Source organism: Falco peregrinus, chromosome 3, assembly GCF_023634155.1.
Source record: "Falco peregrinus isolate bFalPer1 chromosome 3, bFalPer1.pri, whole genome shotgun sequence".
NCBI lineage: Eukaryota > Metazoa > Chordata > Aves > Falconiformes > Falconidae > Falco > Falco peregrinus.
Genome location: NC_073723.1, coordinates 14,420,690 through 14,435,977, shown reverse-complemented (window position 1 = coordinate 14,435,977; position 15,288 = coordinate 14,420,690). Strand labels below are relative to the sequence as shown.

The 15,288-nt window shown below is 63.1% G+C and overlaps 1 protein-coding gene across 4 annotated transcripts in view; it reads left to right on the top strand.

Moving 5' to 3' along the window:
- HSF1 (heat shock transcription factor 1) overlaps positions 1 to 4,082 on the top strand; it is a 72,427-nt gene extending 68,345 nt beyond the window's left edge. For all 4 annotated transcript variants that reach the window (XM_055799186.1, XM_055799189.1, XM_055799185.1 and 1 more), the window contains 2 exons: positions 2,388 to 2,457; positions 3,236 to 4,082. In XM_055799186.1, the coding sequence (XP_055655161.1) occupies positions 2,388 to 2,457; positions 3,236 to 3,441 (276 nt within the window). In that variant the 3' untranslated portion in view covers positions 3,442 to 4,082. The remainder of the gene's footprint in view (positions 1 to 2,387; positions 2,458 to 3,235) is intronic.
- The last annotated feature ends 11,206 nt before the right edge of the window (positions 4,083 to 15,288 follow it).

The window sequence follows — 15,288 nt, the reverse complement described above, 5'->3', positions numbered from 1 at the left end:
ATCAGATAACGATGATTAGTCAAACAACAGCATTTCGTGGCTGCATTGAGAAGGCGCTTGGAGCAGCAGGGGTGGAAGTTACAGTCACAAGCAGCGAGTCCCAGACCCTTGGAGTAGGAGGTAGCCTGAGGACTGGAGCGCTGCTGGGCTGGGGCAGAGCCAGGTCCTTCTCGCTGCCCTGGGGCAGAGCAGCGGCTGCAGCCCCGCTGGTGTGCTGGCATGCTCCGGCCCTTGCTCTACCCTGGGATGTGTGTCGGTATCTGCACAAAACAACTCCACAAGAAAAACTGAGAGGGAAACAAAGATCAACGGCAGCTTGGATGCTGCTGTGGGTGCAGGAGAGGGAGTCTGGCCCGGATCAGACCAAGCAGGGGTCTCCTGGTCCAGTTGGTACAGTGAGCCAGGGACCCTCGGCTAGCCTCTAACCCCTTATCTCCGTCTTGCTTCTTTTTTTATTATCAGAAAAAGCACAAAGGGATCTTGTGGTTTTTTTCCCACCAGTACAGAACAGGAAACATCTTGAAAGTTTTTGCAAAACAGGAAAGCCCAAATGTAATCTCTTTGCTGGAGACCTCACGGGCCCTCAGGTGACGCAACATATGCTCCTGGGATGGCTGTGAGGAAGGTGTTAATGCCGGTGTTACAGAGCAGGGAGAGGACAGGAGCAACGTGCCCCTCTCCAAAGCACACCTTCAGAGGCCTGGTGGCTTTTCCCGAAGTAAAACGATTCCCACGAGCTCTTTTGGGGGACCCCTCACCCTGCACTGACATGCGCCTGGGATGCAGGGTGACGCACGGAGCAGGAGTTCAGCACTGTTCGTTCTGCAGCATCTCTGGCGCGTGTCTCTTGCTGGACATTTCTGTACCGCTTTGGTGCGGTGCAGGCGCCCATGGGCTGGCTGAGTTCTTTGGCTGCCCGCAAGGAAAAAAAGCTGTAGGGGGAAGTGCAATGCAGAGGACCATTTTGTGTGTGGGCAGACAAATAACCTGCCCTGTAAGTTTGGGTAAATTTAGTTAAACACCTGATTTCCTACCGACTGGAGGCTCTGCTGCAACAGCGGAGGCTGGCTGGGCAGGAAGATCAGGACAAGGGATTAGTGGGATTTGGGAGAAGAACATGAGCAGCGAAGATTCGGTAATTCAGAAATGAATTACTTCGTGTTGTTGAGCATCTGGAAGCAGGATTTTCTAAAGGGATCTTAACTGGTGTCCTTTGAAATTCACAGCTTAGCTCATCAGCTCGAGTAGCGTTTGGATCAAGGTCACTGGTGTGTTATTTATCTCCCCTGTGGTGTTGGGAGGGGTGTTTTGCTGGGCTTTGTCTTCACCCAGCCTTCACACTGCAAAAACCCCTGTGCTGGCCGTGGGGTGAGCTGCGGGGTTCCTAAATCGTGGCCAGAGGGTCTGTGAAGACGTGCGCGCTCACAAGTGGTCTGCCTTCGCTCAGCACCAGTTGCTAAGCAGTAACAAAAAACACTGGGTACGCGCTGAATTACTTTCTACGGTGACTTTGGCACAGCAGCGGTTGCTGTAATAAGTAGCCGCGGGATTATTAGCTGACTGTAAATCCACAGAGGGAAAGTGATCCCACAGGAGAGCCTCTGCTCAAGCGTTGTCCTCAGCCGTGGCACCAGTGGAGAGCAGTGCTCTGGGCTCAGCGGTCTGGGATTAGCCGGCTCAGCGCCATGCTCCCCAGGCGACGTGAGCTCTGAGGGTGGCGGGGCTTCCCTCCTGACTGCAGTGAGCAGAGTTGCTCAGGTGGGCAGCGTGGTTTCAAAATTTTTCTCCCTTTAATACACACATCTCAGCCTTTCCAGCCCAGTCGTGCCCATGGGATGGGGGTGCACAATGGGATTGCATCCTCAGCCACAGCCCAGGTCGCTCTGGCAGCTTTTGCCGGGAGCTGCAGCTCTCGGGTGCTTTAGTAGCACCAAGACTTCCGATAAACAGAAATAAATCACAAAAAATAAAATTGCTCATTACAAACGCATCCCAAAGGCTTCCCCTGGGATTGTAGACCCCCAGGATGGAGAAAGGCTTCATGCTGTGACCCAGGAAAGCGTTGCGGAGCAGGACCTTTGCCTATAGGAGAGAGGATTTGTGGAACCGGGTTTGGCCGGGGCAGTCGTGCGCCGCCTGAATCAGTCCCGTTGCCAACCTGGGAGCTGGAGCACGCCACACCAGCTGCGCCTCGGTCCATGTGGGCTTGCTGGCAACCTGGTGAACCTCTGAGGGTGTCTGTCTGCCTCAGTGGGGCCTTGAGACTGTACGTCTCAGCTTTCTTTGCGCAGCACGTGTGCTGGGTCAGTCCCAAGGCAGGCACGGAGAGGACCCACATGTGTCTGACCCACATAACGCGCTCACCAACCCAACTTTTCTCCCTGCAGATTCAAGATCTCCTTTCATCCCAGGAGCAACAGAAACCTACTGAGACAGAGGCCAGCACAGCAGACGCAGGTACCAGGCGGGCGCCTCGGTGTTCAGGGAGGATTGAGGCTGTGGCAGAATCATTTCTCCTCCCCAAAAGGGTATTTGGCTGAGAGAGATGAGACTGTTGAACCTGGAAAAGAGAAAGTACGGAGGGGGATCTTAGCTATGTGTATAAATCCCTGATGGGAGGGAACAAAGAAGGGGGAGACAGGCTCTCCCCAGCAGTGCCCAGGGACAGGGCATGAGGCCACGGCACAAACCAAAAGATGTGAAATTCCATCAGAACACAAAAACCCCCAGTTTTTTTACTGTGAGGGTGGTCAGGCTCCAGAGAGGCTGGGGAACCTCTGCCCTTGGAGATGCTCAGACACGGTCCTGGGCATCCTGCTCGCACTGAGCCTGCCTCAGCAGTCCCGAGGTCACCACCAGCCCCAGCCTGGTGGGATTTCTGTCTGCATGGAATGGCACGGGCTGTCCACAGTGCTGCTCTTCCTTCGTGGCAGCAAGCCCAGCGCCCAGCCATGGGCTCTGTCACAGCCTGGTCAGGACTGTGCTGTCGGCATCTCCATGGCGGCACAGAAAAGCCCCCAGTCCCTCCCTGTGTGTCCCAGAGAGTGGGCTGGAACCCAGCTAAGGTCAAATCCTTGTGCCTTGCCAATGTGCCCAAGGCCTTGCCCGAGCCCTGGCATCCCATCGCTGGCGTGGCAAGGAGTGCTTCTTGAAAGTGGCGAGGAAGCGAGTTGAACCTTGTCGCTCTTGTTCTCTGCTGAAAGCTGCTACCCTCGTATGAACTCTCTCTTTGCAGGGAAGCAGCTGGTGCACTACACGGCCCAGCCCCTCTTCCTGGTGGACTCGAGCGCTGTCGACATGGGGAGTGGAGACCTGCCGATATTCTTCGAGCTGGGGGAAGGGCCGTATTTCACAGACGGAGACGAGTACTCAGAAGATCCCACCATCTCCCTCTTGTCAGGGACTGAGCAGTCCAAACCCAAGGACCCTGCGATATCCTAAGGCCCAGGGCAGGGTGAAAGAGAGGAAGAGAAAGGATACGCACTAAAGGGAAATCCAGCCGTCAGCCTCCTCGCTTTGCACAGACATTGAAAGCTCTAAACACCCTCTGGTTCATGTTTGCTTCCCCCGGCACTGTGAGGATTTCATTTGTGTGTGTGCTTAATGAGGTGTTTTGAAATCTGCTTTAGATTCTAGCCACCCAGCGCTCCTCCAGTTTGGCGGCCGTCGGGCGGGGGGGCCGAGCCGTGCAAGAGCCTCCCCCACCCGCCGCGTGCGGTCATGGCCCGTCGTGTCGCGGAGGCTGGGACGGGCACTGCCGCGGCACCAGCGAGCGGGCGGGAGAGCCTGGCTGGCCGCAGAACAGCCGGCCACTGCGTGACACTTGCATCACGCTCACGCCCCCCCCCCGAGGGTGGCAGCCGTGACCCCCCCGGTGGGACACCAGCAGGGGCATGGCTGTGGGGCGCTCCTCCCGGCCGGGGAGCGGGGCGCTCATCGGGTGTGCAGGTGGGGTAGCTTTTCTGAGGAAGGGAGTTCCCCCTCCACCCCTGTCCCCTTCCCTCCTTGCCCCCGGAGAGGCAGATGCGATGGTTTTTAAAAGAGAAAATAAAAGTTTGCCGATCTGGCGCCGGTGGGTCGGATCCCGTTGTGGTCTCTGCCTTGCGGTCTGGTCCCCGAGGGTCTCCGTGTGTGCGTGTGCCCCCCCGGGGTGCCCCAAAGCCCAGCTTTATCTTCTCTTTTTTATTTTCTCTCGCACTGTGTGTTTCTTTTTCTTTGTTTTCTTTGGGTTTGTTTTCCTTTTGTTTAGCAGTAAAAATTTGTACATTTACACTTCAGATTGTTAATAGTAAAAACTGTATTTTGAATTTTTACATGAGAGAAGAAGAACCCACTTCTATCTATATATATATAAATATCTCTATATATATATACATACAAATATATATAAAACAAATGGTCTGTCACCTGGTGGCTTTTCTATGGTTGAAAGCTTTACTTTTGTCATCTTTTCGGGAAGCGGATGGGATAAAGACCCAGAAATTGCCCTCCGTGTCCCCAGACACCCTGCGATCCCGGTGCCAGCACCTGCCCCAGCATTGGCCGTGCAGGAGCCGGAGCCCTTGCCACACTTCTGCGGTGGCAGCCAGCGAGGTGCGTGTGTGCGTATGCGTGTGAGTCCTGTGCTGTGGCTCCCTTGCCTAAATCCCGGGCTGGGCTCCGGGTCTGAGTTTTCCAGGATGTTTCAGAGGAGGAGACTGCAGCGGGGCCCACGCTGACGCACCAGAGGTGTGGCGGATGCTGTGCACACATTTAGGAGTGCTTTTTCTTTTTTTTTTTTTTTTTTATAAGAATAATAAAAAAAATCTTTGTTGTTATGTTCAGAGCGTTCAAAACTCCCTCTGTCCTGCTGTCCTCCACTCGGGTGGTCACAATATGCTGCTCGGTCACCCCGAAGGCGCAGACGCCTCGGCGCTGGGGTTCGGCCATAGCCTCAGTGCCAGTTGGACGTCGGGAGAAGCCGGTGCCTGCTGCGGTGGCACCTCTGCTGCCTGGGTCCATCCTCAAGGGTAGCGATGGCAGCGTCCAGGAGCCGTCTGGCTGAGAGCCGTTGCAGGTTACTGCCCTTCCCAACGCGGCGGGACACCACGCTGGGCCATGACCCTGCCTGACATGCAGTGCCTCACGACGGGGGGACGTGGGGACCAGCACACCAGAGTCCCACAGGTGTCCTGCACACCCTGGTGCACCACCAGGGACCTGGCTGGAGGGGTACAGAGCCCCAGGAGCAGCTCGTGGGCCAAGTCCCCGCTGTCCCTCATCACTCAGCAGAGAGGCACCGAAGCAGATTCGGGGCCAAGCAGAGCCAGCCTGCTTGTTCGTGCCGTTGGGCATCTCCTGTCCACGTGAACGTGCTGCCTGTGCTGGGGCTGTCACGAGGACCTGCTCTGCCATGACACATTGAGTTGTTGGGCAGGGATGGCCATGCACAGCAGCATCAGTCCTGTGGGGCAGGGGACAGTTGGCATCCGACCCCCTCTCCACCTCAGCCTGGCCTTGGCTTGGCCTACATGGAGGTGTTGTCCTTCTGAATGGTGGTGGCCTGTCCAGCCTTCACTGCCACCTCTCCTCAGGGAGAGGGGACGCCTGCTCCTGCAGCTGCCATGCCAGCCCCCCTCTCTCCAAGACACCTGTCTCCCTCATTCCCTACCAGCCCTTGATCCTCTCCATCAGCACTTAAAATCTCTCCGGTTCCAACTTTCTCCGAGTTCTGCTTTTGGCTTTGGTTTGTTGGCTGCTCCCCCGAGGTTTTCCACCCCAACACAACTTGCACCCCTGTGGACGTCTGTGCTGGGTTCATCTTCTGGAGCAAGAGCCGTGCCAGGAGACGGGAACTGCTGAAGCAAGGGATGGCACGTTTGAGACGAGACCCCCCGTGCGCCTTTCCCCAAACCGGTGTGATTCACAGGCCTGCGGCACCGTGAGCTCAGCCTGTGTTGTGGCTGAGGGTCCCAGCCCCAACCCCATGGCTCTGCCGCCCTTCGCCGCTGCGGTGACAGAGGGGCAATGCACAAGGACCCCCTCAGCTCTGCCTGGCGAAATCGATGCCCGCTCCCGTGGCGTGTGGGAGTGCTCGACCAAGAATCGTGTGTCTGGTGATCGGCAGAACACAACTTCCTTTAATAGCCCAGGCATAATTAAGCAATTAAAAATACTGGCTGGGTGACAACATCCATGCCAAGGTGTGCCCTGCGGGGACTGGGGTGCAGCCGTGCCCTACGCAGCATCTCCACATGCTGTCACACCGATGGACAGCCAGGGGCCCAGGGGTGCCAGGGGGGTCCACGGTGACAGCAGGTCAGTGCAGTGACAGGGACAGGGAGCTGGACCCTCCCGCGGGTGCAGGACATCCAGGCAGGGCACGCAGTGTGCAGCAGGGCCAGCCACACGAGCCGCTCCACGTGGGCATGTGGCAAGAAGGACAAGAAGGACAAGGGAGTGTCGTGCTCTGCCTTTGGGATCGATCAGGTGGCTGGAAACGATCCTTTTAGTTGAGAAGGTTGTTATAAACAGGGAGACAGTGAAGGACCCAACAAAACTGCACACGGCGGGTCACACTTCCAGTGAGGGAGCGCCCAGTCTGCACCAGGCAGCTGGTGCTCACGCCTGCGCAGGGAGACCGGGCAGGAGCCAGTAGTAGCTGGAAGGCAGAGATGGACACGTGGAGCTCAGGAGATCAGGTTTGTGATGCCACTGTGTTTGATGCCTGGAGGGACCGATCCACCCTCCCCTGACACCGTCAGCCCGGGCTGGCTGCCTTGCTGGTGGGAGGTTTGGCTGGACGTGGATTACTGCCCCCACCCTCCGGACGCCATCAGTAGCCCTTGCTGCTCAAGGATGCCCAGGGTGATGGCTCCGTGCTCGCTGCTTTCTCCGGACTGGACATTTCCTGGGTGTCCCGAGTGTCCCTTCAGTGGGACCAGCTCAAAGTGGCCCTTGTGCAGGCTCCCGGTGCCGCTGCAATGGGGGGTACGCGGTGGGGTGTGGGGGGTGGTCTGTGATGAAGACTCAGCAAGACACATGGATGGCTGCGGCACGCGAGCCATGCCCAGCACTTAGTGGGTTTGGGGGTTTCCCCAACTTTTACCTTGGTCAGGGTGGTTCGTGTGGTTTGGTGTGTGGGCAGGTGCCACGCAGGAGTCGGAGGGTGGAGATGCTGGCAGCTGGGCAGGCTCCGGGACGGGGGACGGGGGCCACCACAGGCAGAGGGCCGGGCAAAGGGGCAGGAAGCCTTTAGGTGGGTCCCAGCGGTGCCATCGCATTTAGGGGGCAACATCTGGGGCAAAGCTCTTCCCTCCCACAGCCCTGCTCTCTTTGGGATGGGGTGTCACGGCGATGCCACCACAGCTGCATGGTGCAGATGGTGGCTGGGGGCAGCAGCCCCTCCGCAGCCCCAGGGCTGGGGGTCCCCCAAGTACTGCAGGAGCCCCTTGTTCCAGGTGGGGGCCATAATGATCCAACTAATCGTATGTGACGTGGGCGGCCAGCTTGCATGATCTCATCCCGCCTAATGAGGTAAATGTCTGGCGGGGCTGAGCACCACCACTGGAAACTTCCCCCCGTAATTCATCACCCACCACCCAAAATGCCAGCATCCCCCTGGCTCCCACCCCAGCCCACAGTAACCGGGGCCACCAAGCACCACGCCGGCAGTGCCAGGGGGACACAGCCCCTCATGCTACTGCTGCCCCAAGTTGCTGCCCTCACTCTGGTGCAACTGGCCAGGATAAGGTCCATAGAGGGGCTGCAACACGGGAATGGGGCTGGGGGGGTGCCAGTGGTGGAGGGGCCATGCTGGGCTGCTCAGTAACACCCAGGGACCCCTGCATCGGCCTACAGCTCTGCTGGGCAGGAGGTCCCCCAGGTGATTCCTAACGCCATGGGGAGGATGGCAGCATCTCCCCAGTGGGAACCCCCAGTTTAGCTCAGAGGCAGCCCAGGAGCTTTGGGGGGTCCCTTTGTATGGGGGTGACCCCTCACTAGCCTCCAATCCCACCATCGCTGATATCGGGGGTCATCCCTCCACCCTGGAAAATGGTTGTAGAAAATTCTGGTGGATGGACTCAAGGCTGGGGGAAGCCTGGCTGGGGGGAGCGGGGGGTGGGGAGGCACCAGTGGGGGCTGCGTCAGCTGCAGCAGGGACTGAGGTGCTGTCATTAAAATCATTAAAAAGCTTTTTTGGCCTTTACGTAGCAGGTAAAGGAGACACATCCTTTCCTGGGAGGGGCTCCAGTACGGCTGGGAAGGGGCTGGGAAAGGAGCCAGTGTGGGGCAAAGGGCCAGACACCGGCAGGGGCAATGGGCAACACGCCGTGGGGCAGCCCCACCATGGCTGTGCCGGTAACCGCCGCCAAGGGCGAGGTGTGTGGGAAAGGCAAACACGCAGTGCTAATTCCCGGGTACCCTTCATCACCTCCCAGCAAACAGCAGCCTGGGGCCCCACGCCAGAGGCGAGACGGAGGTGTTTAACAGCCCTCGATAGGTATTTTTTTTTATTCCACTCCCCCCCTAAATTTCCTCCTAATTGTGTTTTTTGAACCTGTGTTAACTTTCAGCACCAGGAGTGGGTGCAGGGCAGGGCCAGGCAGCCTTGGGAGCCGCTGTTGGGGGGCAGAGGCATCTGCACCGGGGATGAGTGCCAGGGCAGCGTGGCCAGGCGGGGGGCTCATGGGGTTGGGGTTTCACGCCTTCATTAAAGGTGTTGGCAGAAGAGCCCGTTAACGAGCACCGGTGTTGGCCGGGCTCCCCAGGCACGATGGCACGATGCACGCAGCAGTGCCGGCTCAGCAGGCAGCAGGCCAGTGCTGGGGCAGAGGGCTTTGCAGGGGGCAGGAGACGTGATGGGGAGGGGACGGTGCCAGCACCGGGAGCGGGGCTGGCTGGTGGGGACCACGATGGAGGAGCCACCGTGCCATTGCCCCAGGGCTGGGGACCAGGACAGAGCCAGCTCCAACCTCCCATGGCCGCAGGATGGACTCGTGGGGAGCCCTGCAATAGCGGAGCCGTGCCAACGGCAGGAGGCTCACCGGGGCTCCACACCCAGCACCCAACCTCTCCGCTCCCTGGCTGGCAGCTGGGTCCCTCTAACCACCATCCTCTAGCTGGCCAGACCCCCACCTCCGTGCCAGGGGGCTGGTACCTCCACCCTGTACCCCCACGCATCCCCCCACGGCACCAGCGGCAGCCATGCTGCTCCCACCTCGGGTGGGGCGGTGGGCCCGGTGGCCGTGGGGTGCCAGCACCCGGCTCCACCACACCACGCAGCTGCTGCAGGGACCTTTATTGGGGGAGGATGGAAAGGTGCGGGTGGCCAGGGGCTGCTCTGCTCGCAGCAGCCCCCACCACAGGGGCACGTGGAGGGGTCCAGCCACCCCCACAGCCCCTGCCCCGCAGCAGACCCTGGTCCCCAGGCATCCCACAGCCTTCAGTCCCCCAGCAAACCCCCGGTGGCACTGGGGTCTGAGGGGAGCCGTGCACCGTGCCGGGCCAGGGGGCTGCCCCACCGTGGGGTGCAGGCTGGGCTGTGGGGCTGGGGCAGGGGCTGCGGCAAGGACTGGCAGGGCACTGAGGGGTGCGGGGCAGGAAGGAGATGAGGAGGCAGCAGGAAAGCTCGGCAGAGGACATCGTCCCAGGTGGCATCTCCAGCAAAGCTCGGTGTTCTTAGATCCCTGGGGAGGGAGAAGCTGCGTCAGCCCCTGCACACCCAGCGCTTGTCAAAGGTGCCCCGTCCTCACAGCCACCCCCTGGCAGGGCTCTCCCCGTCCCAGACCCACTGTCACCTTGGGATGCCAGGGACTCCTCCGAGTCCATGTCGCGGTCCACTCCTGCAGGCAAGCAGAGATGCCAGGGCTGGGGGCTGGCACCAGCACAGCCCCCCGGATAACCGGGCACCCCTTGCTGAAGGTGGAACCCCTGGCTAATGCTACACCCCCAACTGATGGGGCACTCCTGGCTCATGGGGGACCCCTGGGACTGTAACAGCCCACAGGGACCAGGACAGTCTCCTCTGGGGGCTCAGGATGTCCCCACATCCCCAGCTCAGGGTCCCCTGTTGCAGCCCTGGGCTGGGTGCTGGGCAGGGTATGGGTAGCCCTGGGGGATGCTCAGCCCCTCGAGGGGCAGCAGGGGAAAGGGGGGGGTCTCACCCTCCTCCGACTCATTTGACTGCGCTGGGACATCCACGATAGGACCTGTGGGATGGCAGAAAGCATGGGCTCAGCACCCAACGGGATGGGAGCGGGGACCCCCGTGGCCATGTGCAGGGCAGAGCATCAGCACCCACCGCCCTGGGCCTCCCCAGTGAGGGCGTCCATGCTGAAGGAGCCACTGTTGAGGGCGTCGAGGCTGGAGGAGTCGCTGCCGAGGGACTCCCGCGTCGTGTCGTCCACAGGCGCCCGCTCCACGCCTTCGAAGTTGACGGCAGTCAGGCCTGCGGGGGTGATGAGCCTGGGCAGGCTGCGCGTGCCGGGCAGGGCGCGTGCGCAGTGGGACCCCGCGCAGTGCAGGGGGCCCCGCACGTGTTGCAGGGACCCCGCGTGCAGCACCCGGGGCTGCGCCCCTGGGGCAGGGTCAGCGTACACAGTACATGCCACACACTCGCTGTGCGCGGGTCCCTCCAGCACGGGCACAGCCCCATGCCGCTGCCCGGCCGCACCATCTCGACCCGAGCCCAGCCCTACCTTTGCCCAGGCGCTGTGCCGAGGTGGTGAGATCACCTGGGAGAGGAGAGGGGTGTCAGGAGGAGCTGGGGGGGGGGGCGGAAGAGACCCCCGGGGTCCCACCCCCCAGCCATGTCCCAGCCAGGGGTCTGGCTGCCCCTCGCCCTCCACAGCCCCGGACGCTCGCAGGGAGCTGCCTCCCGGTCCGGCTCCCTGTCCCCGTGCCAGCACTCACTCTCTCCGGAGGCCTCCAGCTTGGCGGGGCTGACGGGCTCTGGAAGAGATGGGTGGGGGGACGTCAGCCCCACGGCCCCCACACTCTGCCCCCTGCTGCCAGCCACCTCCGGGCCTTGGCCAGGAGGGAAACTGAGGCACAGAGCAGGCAGGTCCCAGCTCCTGGCCAGGCGACACTGGCGGGGCTGCGTGGGGCGAGGTGTCCCCCCCCAGTGCTGGCACACCTCGGCCCCCCCTACCTGGTGTCTGTCCCTCCGCAGAAAGGGCCACGTCCAGAGTGCTTGAGGGCTCTGTGGGGACATGGGGGCCAGACACGGGCCAGGGAGCGCATCCCTGACCCCGCGGCCCCAGGGGATTGGGGAGGAGGGTGGGGGTCCCCAGGAGACCCCAGGGAGACTCCGGCCTCAACTCCCTCCCTTCAGCCAGACAGGGTTCCCTCTGTGCTGCTAGGGGGGCACCTGCTGGAACCCCTGCCCTAGGCACCCAGGGTGCCCACAGTCCCCTCCCCACACACCCCCAGCCCCCTTACCATCGGCCATCCCAGTGGCCAGGACCAGGAGGACGACCATGGCCAGCACCGGGGCCCTGCAGAGGAGACGCAGCATTTGAGGACCCCTGAATCCCTGTAGCACCCCTCATTACTCCCGCTCCCTCTGCAGACCCCCCAGGGACCCCCCCCAACCATCCAGCACCGTAACAGCCCCTTCCTGGGGACCCCTCCCAGGCTCCTACAGGACCCTGCAGCCCCCATGGTCCCCAGCCCCATACTGGTGTCACTCCAGCCCTGGGTTTGGGGTCTGGGGCAGGCCAACAGGAGGTACTTGGAGGAGGTGACCCCCTACGGAGCACCCTACGCCGCAGCCCCCCCGGCCTCGTCGGGTGCCGTGTCCTGGCCATGTCCCTGCCTGCAACGGAGCTGGGCCAAGCTGGGGGGGCCGAGCCTGCGGGCAAGAGATGCTGCGGCCCCGCAGCTGCGCTCAGGGTGCCAGGGACCCCGCAACCAGCCAGGGGTCAGCCCGGCACTGGGGTGCGGGGTGGCACCGTCGGGGGGGCGGGGGGCGGCTGCTACATGCCAGCGGGTCAGGTGCATCCCAGAGGTGTCCCCAGCACCCCCCAGCGCGGCCGGGAGATGCCCTGGGACCCCTCAGCACTGCTGTGGGGTGCCCCCGGGAGCTGCCAGGAGGTGCCAACCTGGGACCCCCCCGTGATGCTGGGGAGATGGCCCCAGGACCCCCCCGATGCTGCTGGGGAGATGCCCCTGGGATCCCCCGGTGCTGCATGGCAGATGCGCCCGGGACCCCCCAGTGATGCCTGGCAGATGCCCACGGGACCCCCCAGTGATACCCGGCAGCTGCCCCCGGGACCCCCCAGTGATACCCAGCAGATGCCCCCGGGACCCGCGGGAGACGCCCCCCCCCCCGCGATCAGTGCTGGGGTGCCGGTGTCCCCGTCCCCCCCGGGCGGGCAGTGCGGCTCACCTGCGGGGCACGGCCATGCCTGCGGCTGCGGGGCTGGCGGCGCTGCGGGCCCGGCCCGGCGCCGCCCGGGGCCGTTATAGCCGCATGGGGCTGGGGAGGAGCCAGGTGGCGCGGGGCCAGCCAATCCGCACCGGCACCGGCACTGCGGCGGGCACCGGCACCGGGCACCGAGCATCGGGCATGGCCACTGGCACCGGGCACCGGGCACCGCCACCGGGTACCGAGCACCGGCCACCGGGCACCGGGCACCGCCACAGGGCATGGCCACCGGCACTGGCACCGGGCATGGCCACCGGGCACCGGCACCGGGCACCGGGCATGGCCACCGGCACCGGACATGGCCACCGGCCACCGCCACCGGGCACCGGGCACGGCCACCGCCACCGGCACCGGGCATGGCCACCGGGCACTGGCACTGGGCATGGCCACCGGCACTGGGCACCGAGAACCGGCCATGGCCACCAGCACCAGCACCAGGCACTGGGCATGGCCACTGGGCACCGGGCACCACCCCTGGGCACCAGGCACCAGGCACGGGGCACCGGGTATGACCATCAGCACTGGGCACCAGGCACCGGGCACCGGGGTACCGTCACCTGGCACCAGGCATGGCCGCTGGGCACCGGCACCGGGCATAGCCACTGCCACCAGGCACTGGGCACCGGGCATGGCCACTGGGCACCGGGCACCAGGCACCGGGTACTGCCACCTGGCACCGGGCATGGCCACTGGGCATGGCCACTGGCACCAGGCACCAGGCACTGGGTACTGCCACCTGGCACTAGACACCACCACTGGGTACCTGGCATGGCCACCAGCACCAGGCACCAGGCAAGGCCACCAGGCACCACCACTGGGCACTGCCACCGGGCATTGCCACTGCCACTGGCACTGCAGCAGGCATTGGTACCGGGCACTGGCACGCGGCTGGGCACCAGGCACCGAGCACCAGCACCGTGCCTGGGCACTGTGTCTGGATACTGGCACCAGGCACTGGCACTGCAGCTGGGCACCAGCACCGACACCGGCCCCCAGCACCAGCACTGCCCTGGCCCAAGCTGTGCTGGGAGTCCACACCACCGTGGGGACCCCCAAACACAGACCCCCTGCGCCACTGTGGGGACCATCAGGCCCAGAGCCCTTGCTGGGACCCCCAGCACAGCTCTGGGGACCCCCAAACACAGAGCAACAGCTGGGACCCTCTGGCATCACTCTGGGGACCCCCAGGCCTGGCACCATTCCTCAGTACCATGGCACAGCTCTGGGGACCCCCAAAGCCAGAGCCCTGGCAGGGACCCCAGTGCCACTTCATGGACCCCTGGCTGACCCAGCTGGGACCCTCCAGCACCACTTTGGGGGGCCTCATTCCCAGCACCACAGCTGGGACCCCCAGCACAATTCTGGGGACCCCCAAAGCCAAATGCCTGGCAGGGACCACCGGCAGCACCCCAGTGACCCCAACCACCACCGCCACCAGGACCTGAACCCTGAGCACCCCCCACCAGACTGGTGGGCTTGGGATGGAGCCAGGGCAAGGGGGCCGTTCCCATCACAACAAGGGGCCCTTTATGGCCAGGGCGGCTCAATGCCCCTTTGTTCCCTGGCTCAAGGGGCTGCGGGATGGGGGGCGCGTGCCGGCTTTGGTTTCAGGTGCTATGTGTGGGGCCAGAGGGGTGATGGGGTCCCACTGGAGCTGGTGGCTCCCAGCCCACCGGGGTGCCAGTTGGCAGCACTGGGGTGGCCACGGGAGCTGGGGTGCTGCCAGCCATGGGGCCACATGGCCCACTCAGCCCCGGTCCCCTTATTGGAGCACCCTGGTACGGCACAGCCCCAGCTGCCGCCGGCACAATGCGCCTTTATCCTGCCTTTGTGCCGCCGCCGAGCACCGGAATGATCTGGCCATGTGGCTGCATCCTGCCCGTCCGGCATCGTCCGTCCCTGGCACCGGCCCCACAGCCCCATGGGATCAGCTGTCCCAGGCGGAGGGTCTCCCACACCTCAAACCCAGCACCAGCACCTTCACCCCAGCACAGGGGTCCCGGTGGGCCAGCACGGCCCCCGTGAGCCAGCACAGCCCCGGTGAGCCAGTACAGTGACATGAGCCGGTGCAGCCCCAGTGAGCCAATATGGCCCCAGTGAGCTAGTGCGGTCCTGGTGAGCTGGTACGGTCCCGGCAAACCAGCACAGTCCCTGTGAGCCAGTAAAATCCTGGTGAGCCAAAATGGTCCCAATGAGCTGGTCCAACCCCAGTGAGCTGGTACAGTCCTGGTGAGCTGGTACAGCTCTGGTGAGCCAGTACAGTCCCAGTGATCTGGTACCATCCCAGTAAACCAGCATGATCTTGGTGATCCATTGAATCTAGTGAGCCAGCACAGCCTGGTGAGCTGGCATGGCCTGGGTGAGCTGGTATGGCCCTGGTGAGCTGGCAGACCCCAGTAAGCCATCATGACCCCAGTGAGCTGGCACAGCCCCGGTAAGGTGACACAGCCCCGGTGAAGCCGGCAAAGCCCACCCGTCCAAATGCCCAGGACCAGTCCCTCATGGGCAGTGGTCTCCTGGGGCACCCAGTGCCTGGCCCGGCTGCATGAGTGCTGCGGGACCCCAGCCATGGTGGGTGCAGAGCGGCTCCCCAGTTTGCTGGGGGCGCACATGGCCACCCCCCTGCTCTGGGGCAGACAACGGCCATGGCCCAGGGCTCAACGCACCCTTGTTTGCCTGCACCGTGCCGAGGGGATCAAAGCAGCTGGATGCTGACTCCAACGTGGGGGGTGTCCAGCCCCCCGCCCAGGGCAGACAGCACTGCCAGCCCCCTCCCCCCCCCCCCCCATCCCCCCGCAGCTGGGCTGTGTTGGTGGCATCAGTTGAGGCCCCTCTTTGGGGTGCGCTCAGCCCCGTGGGGTCTCCCAGTGCCCGGGGGG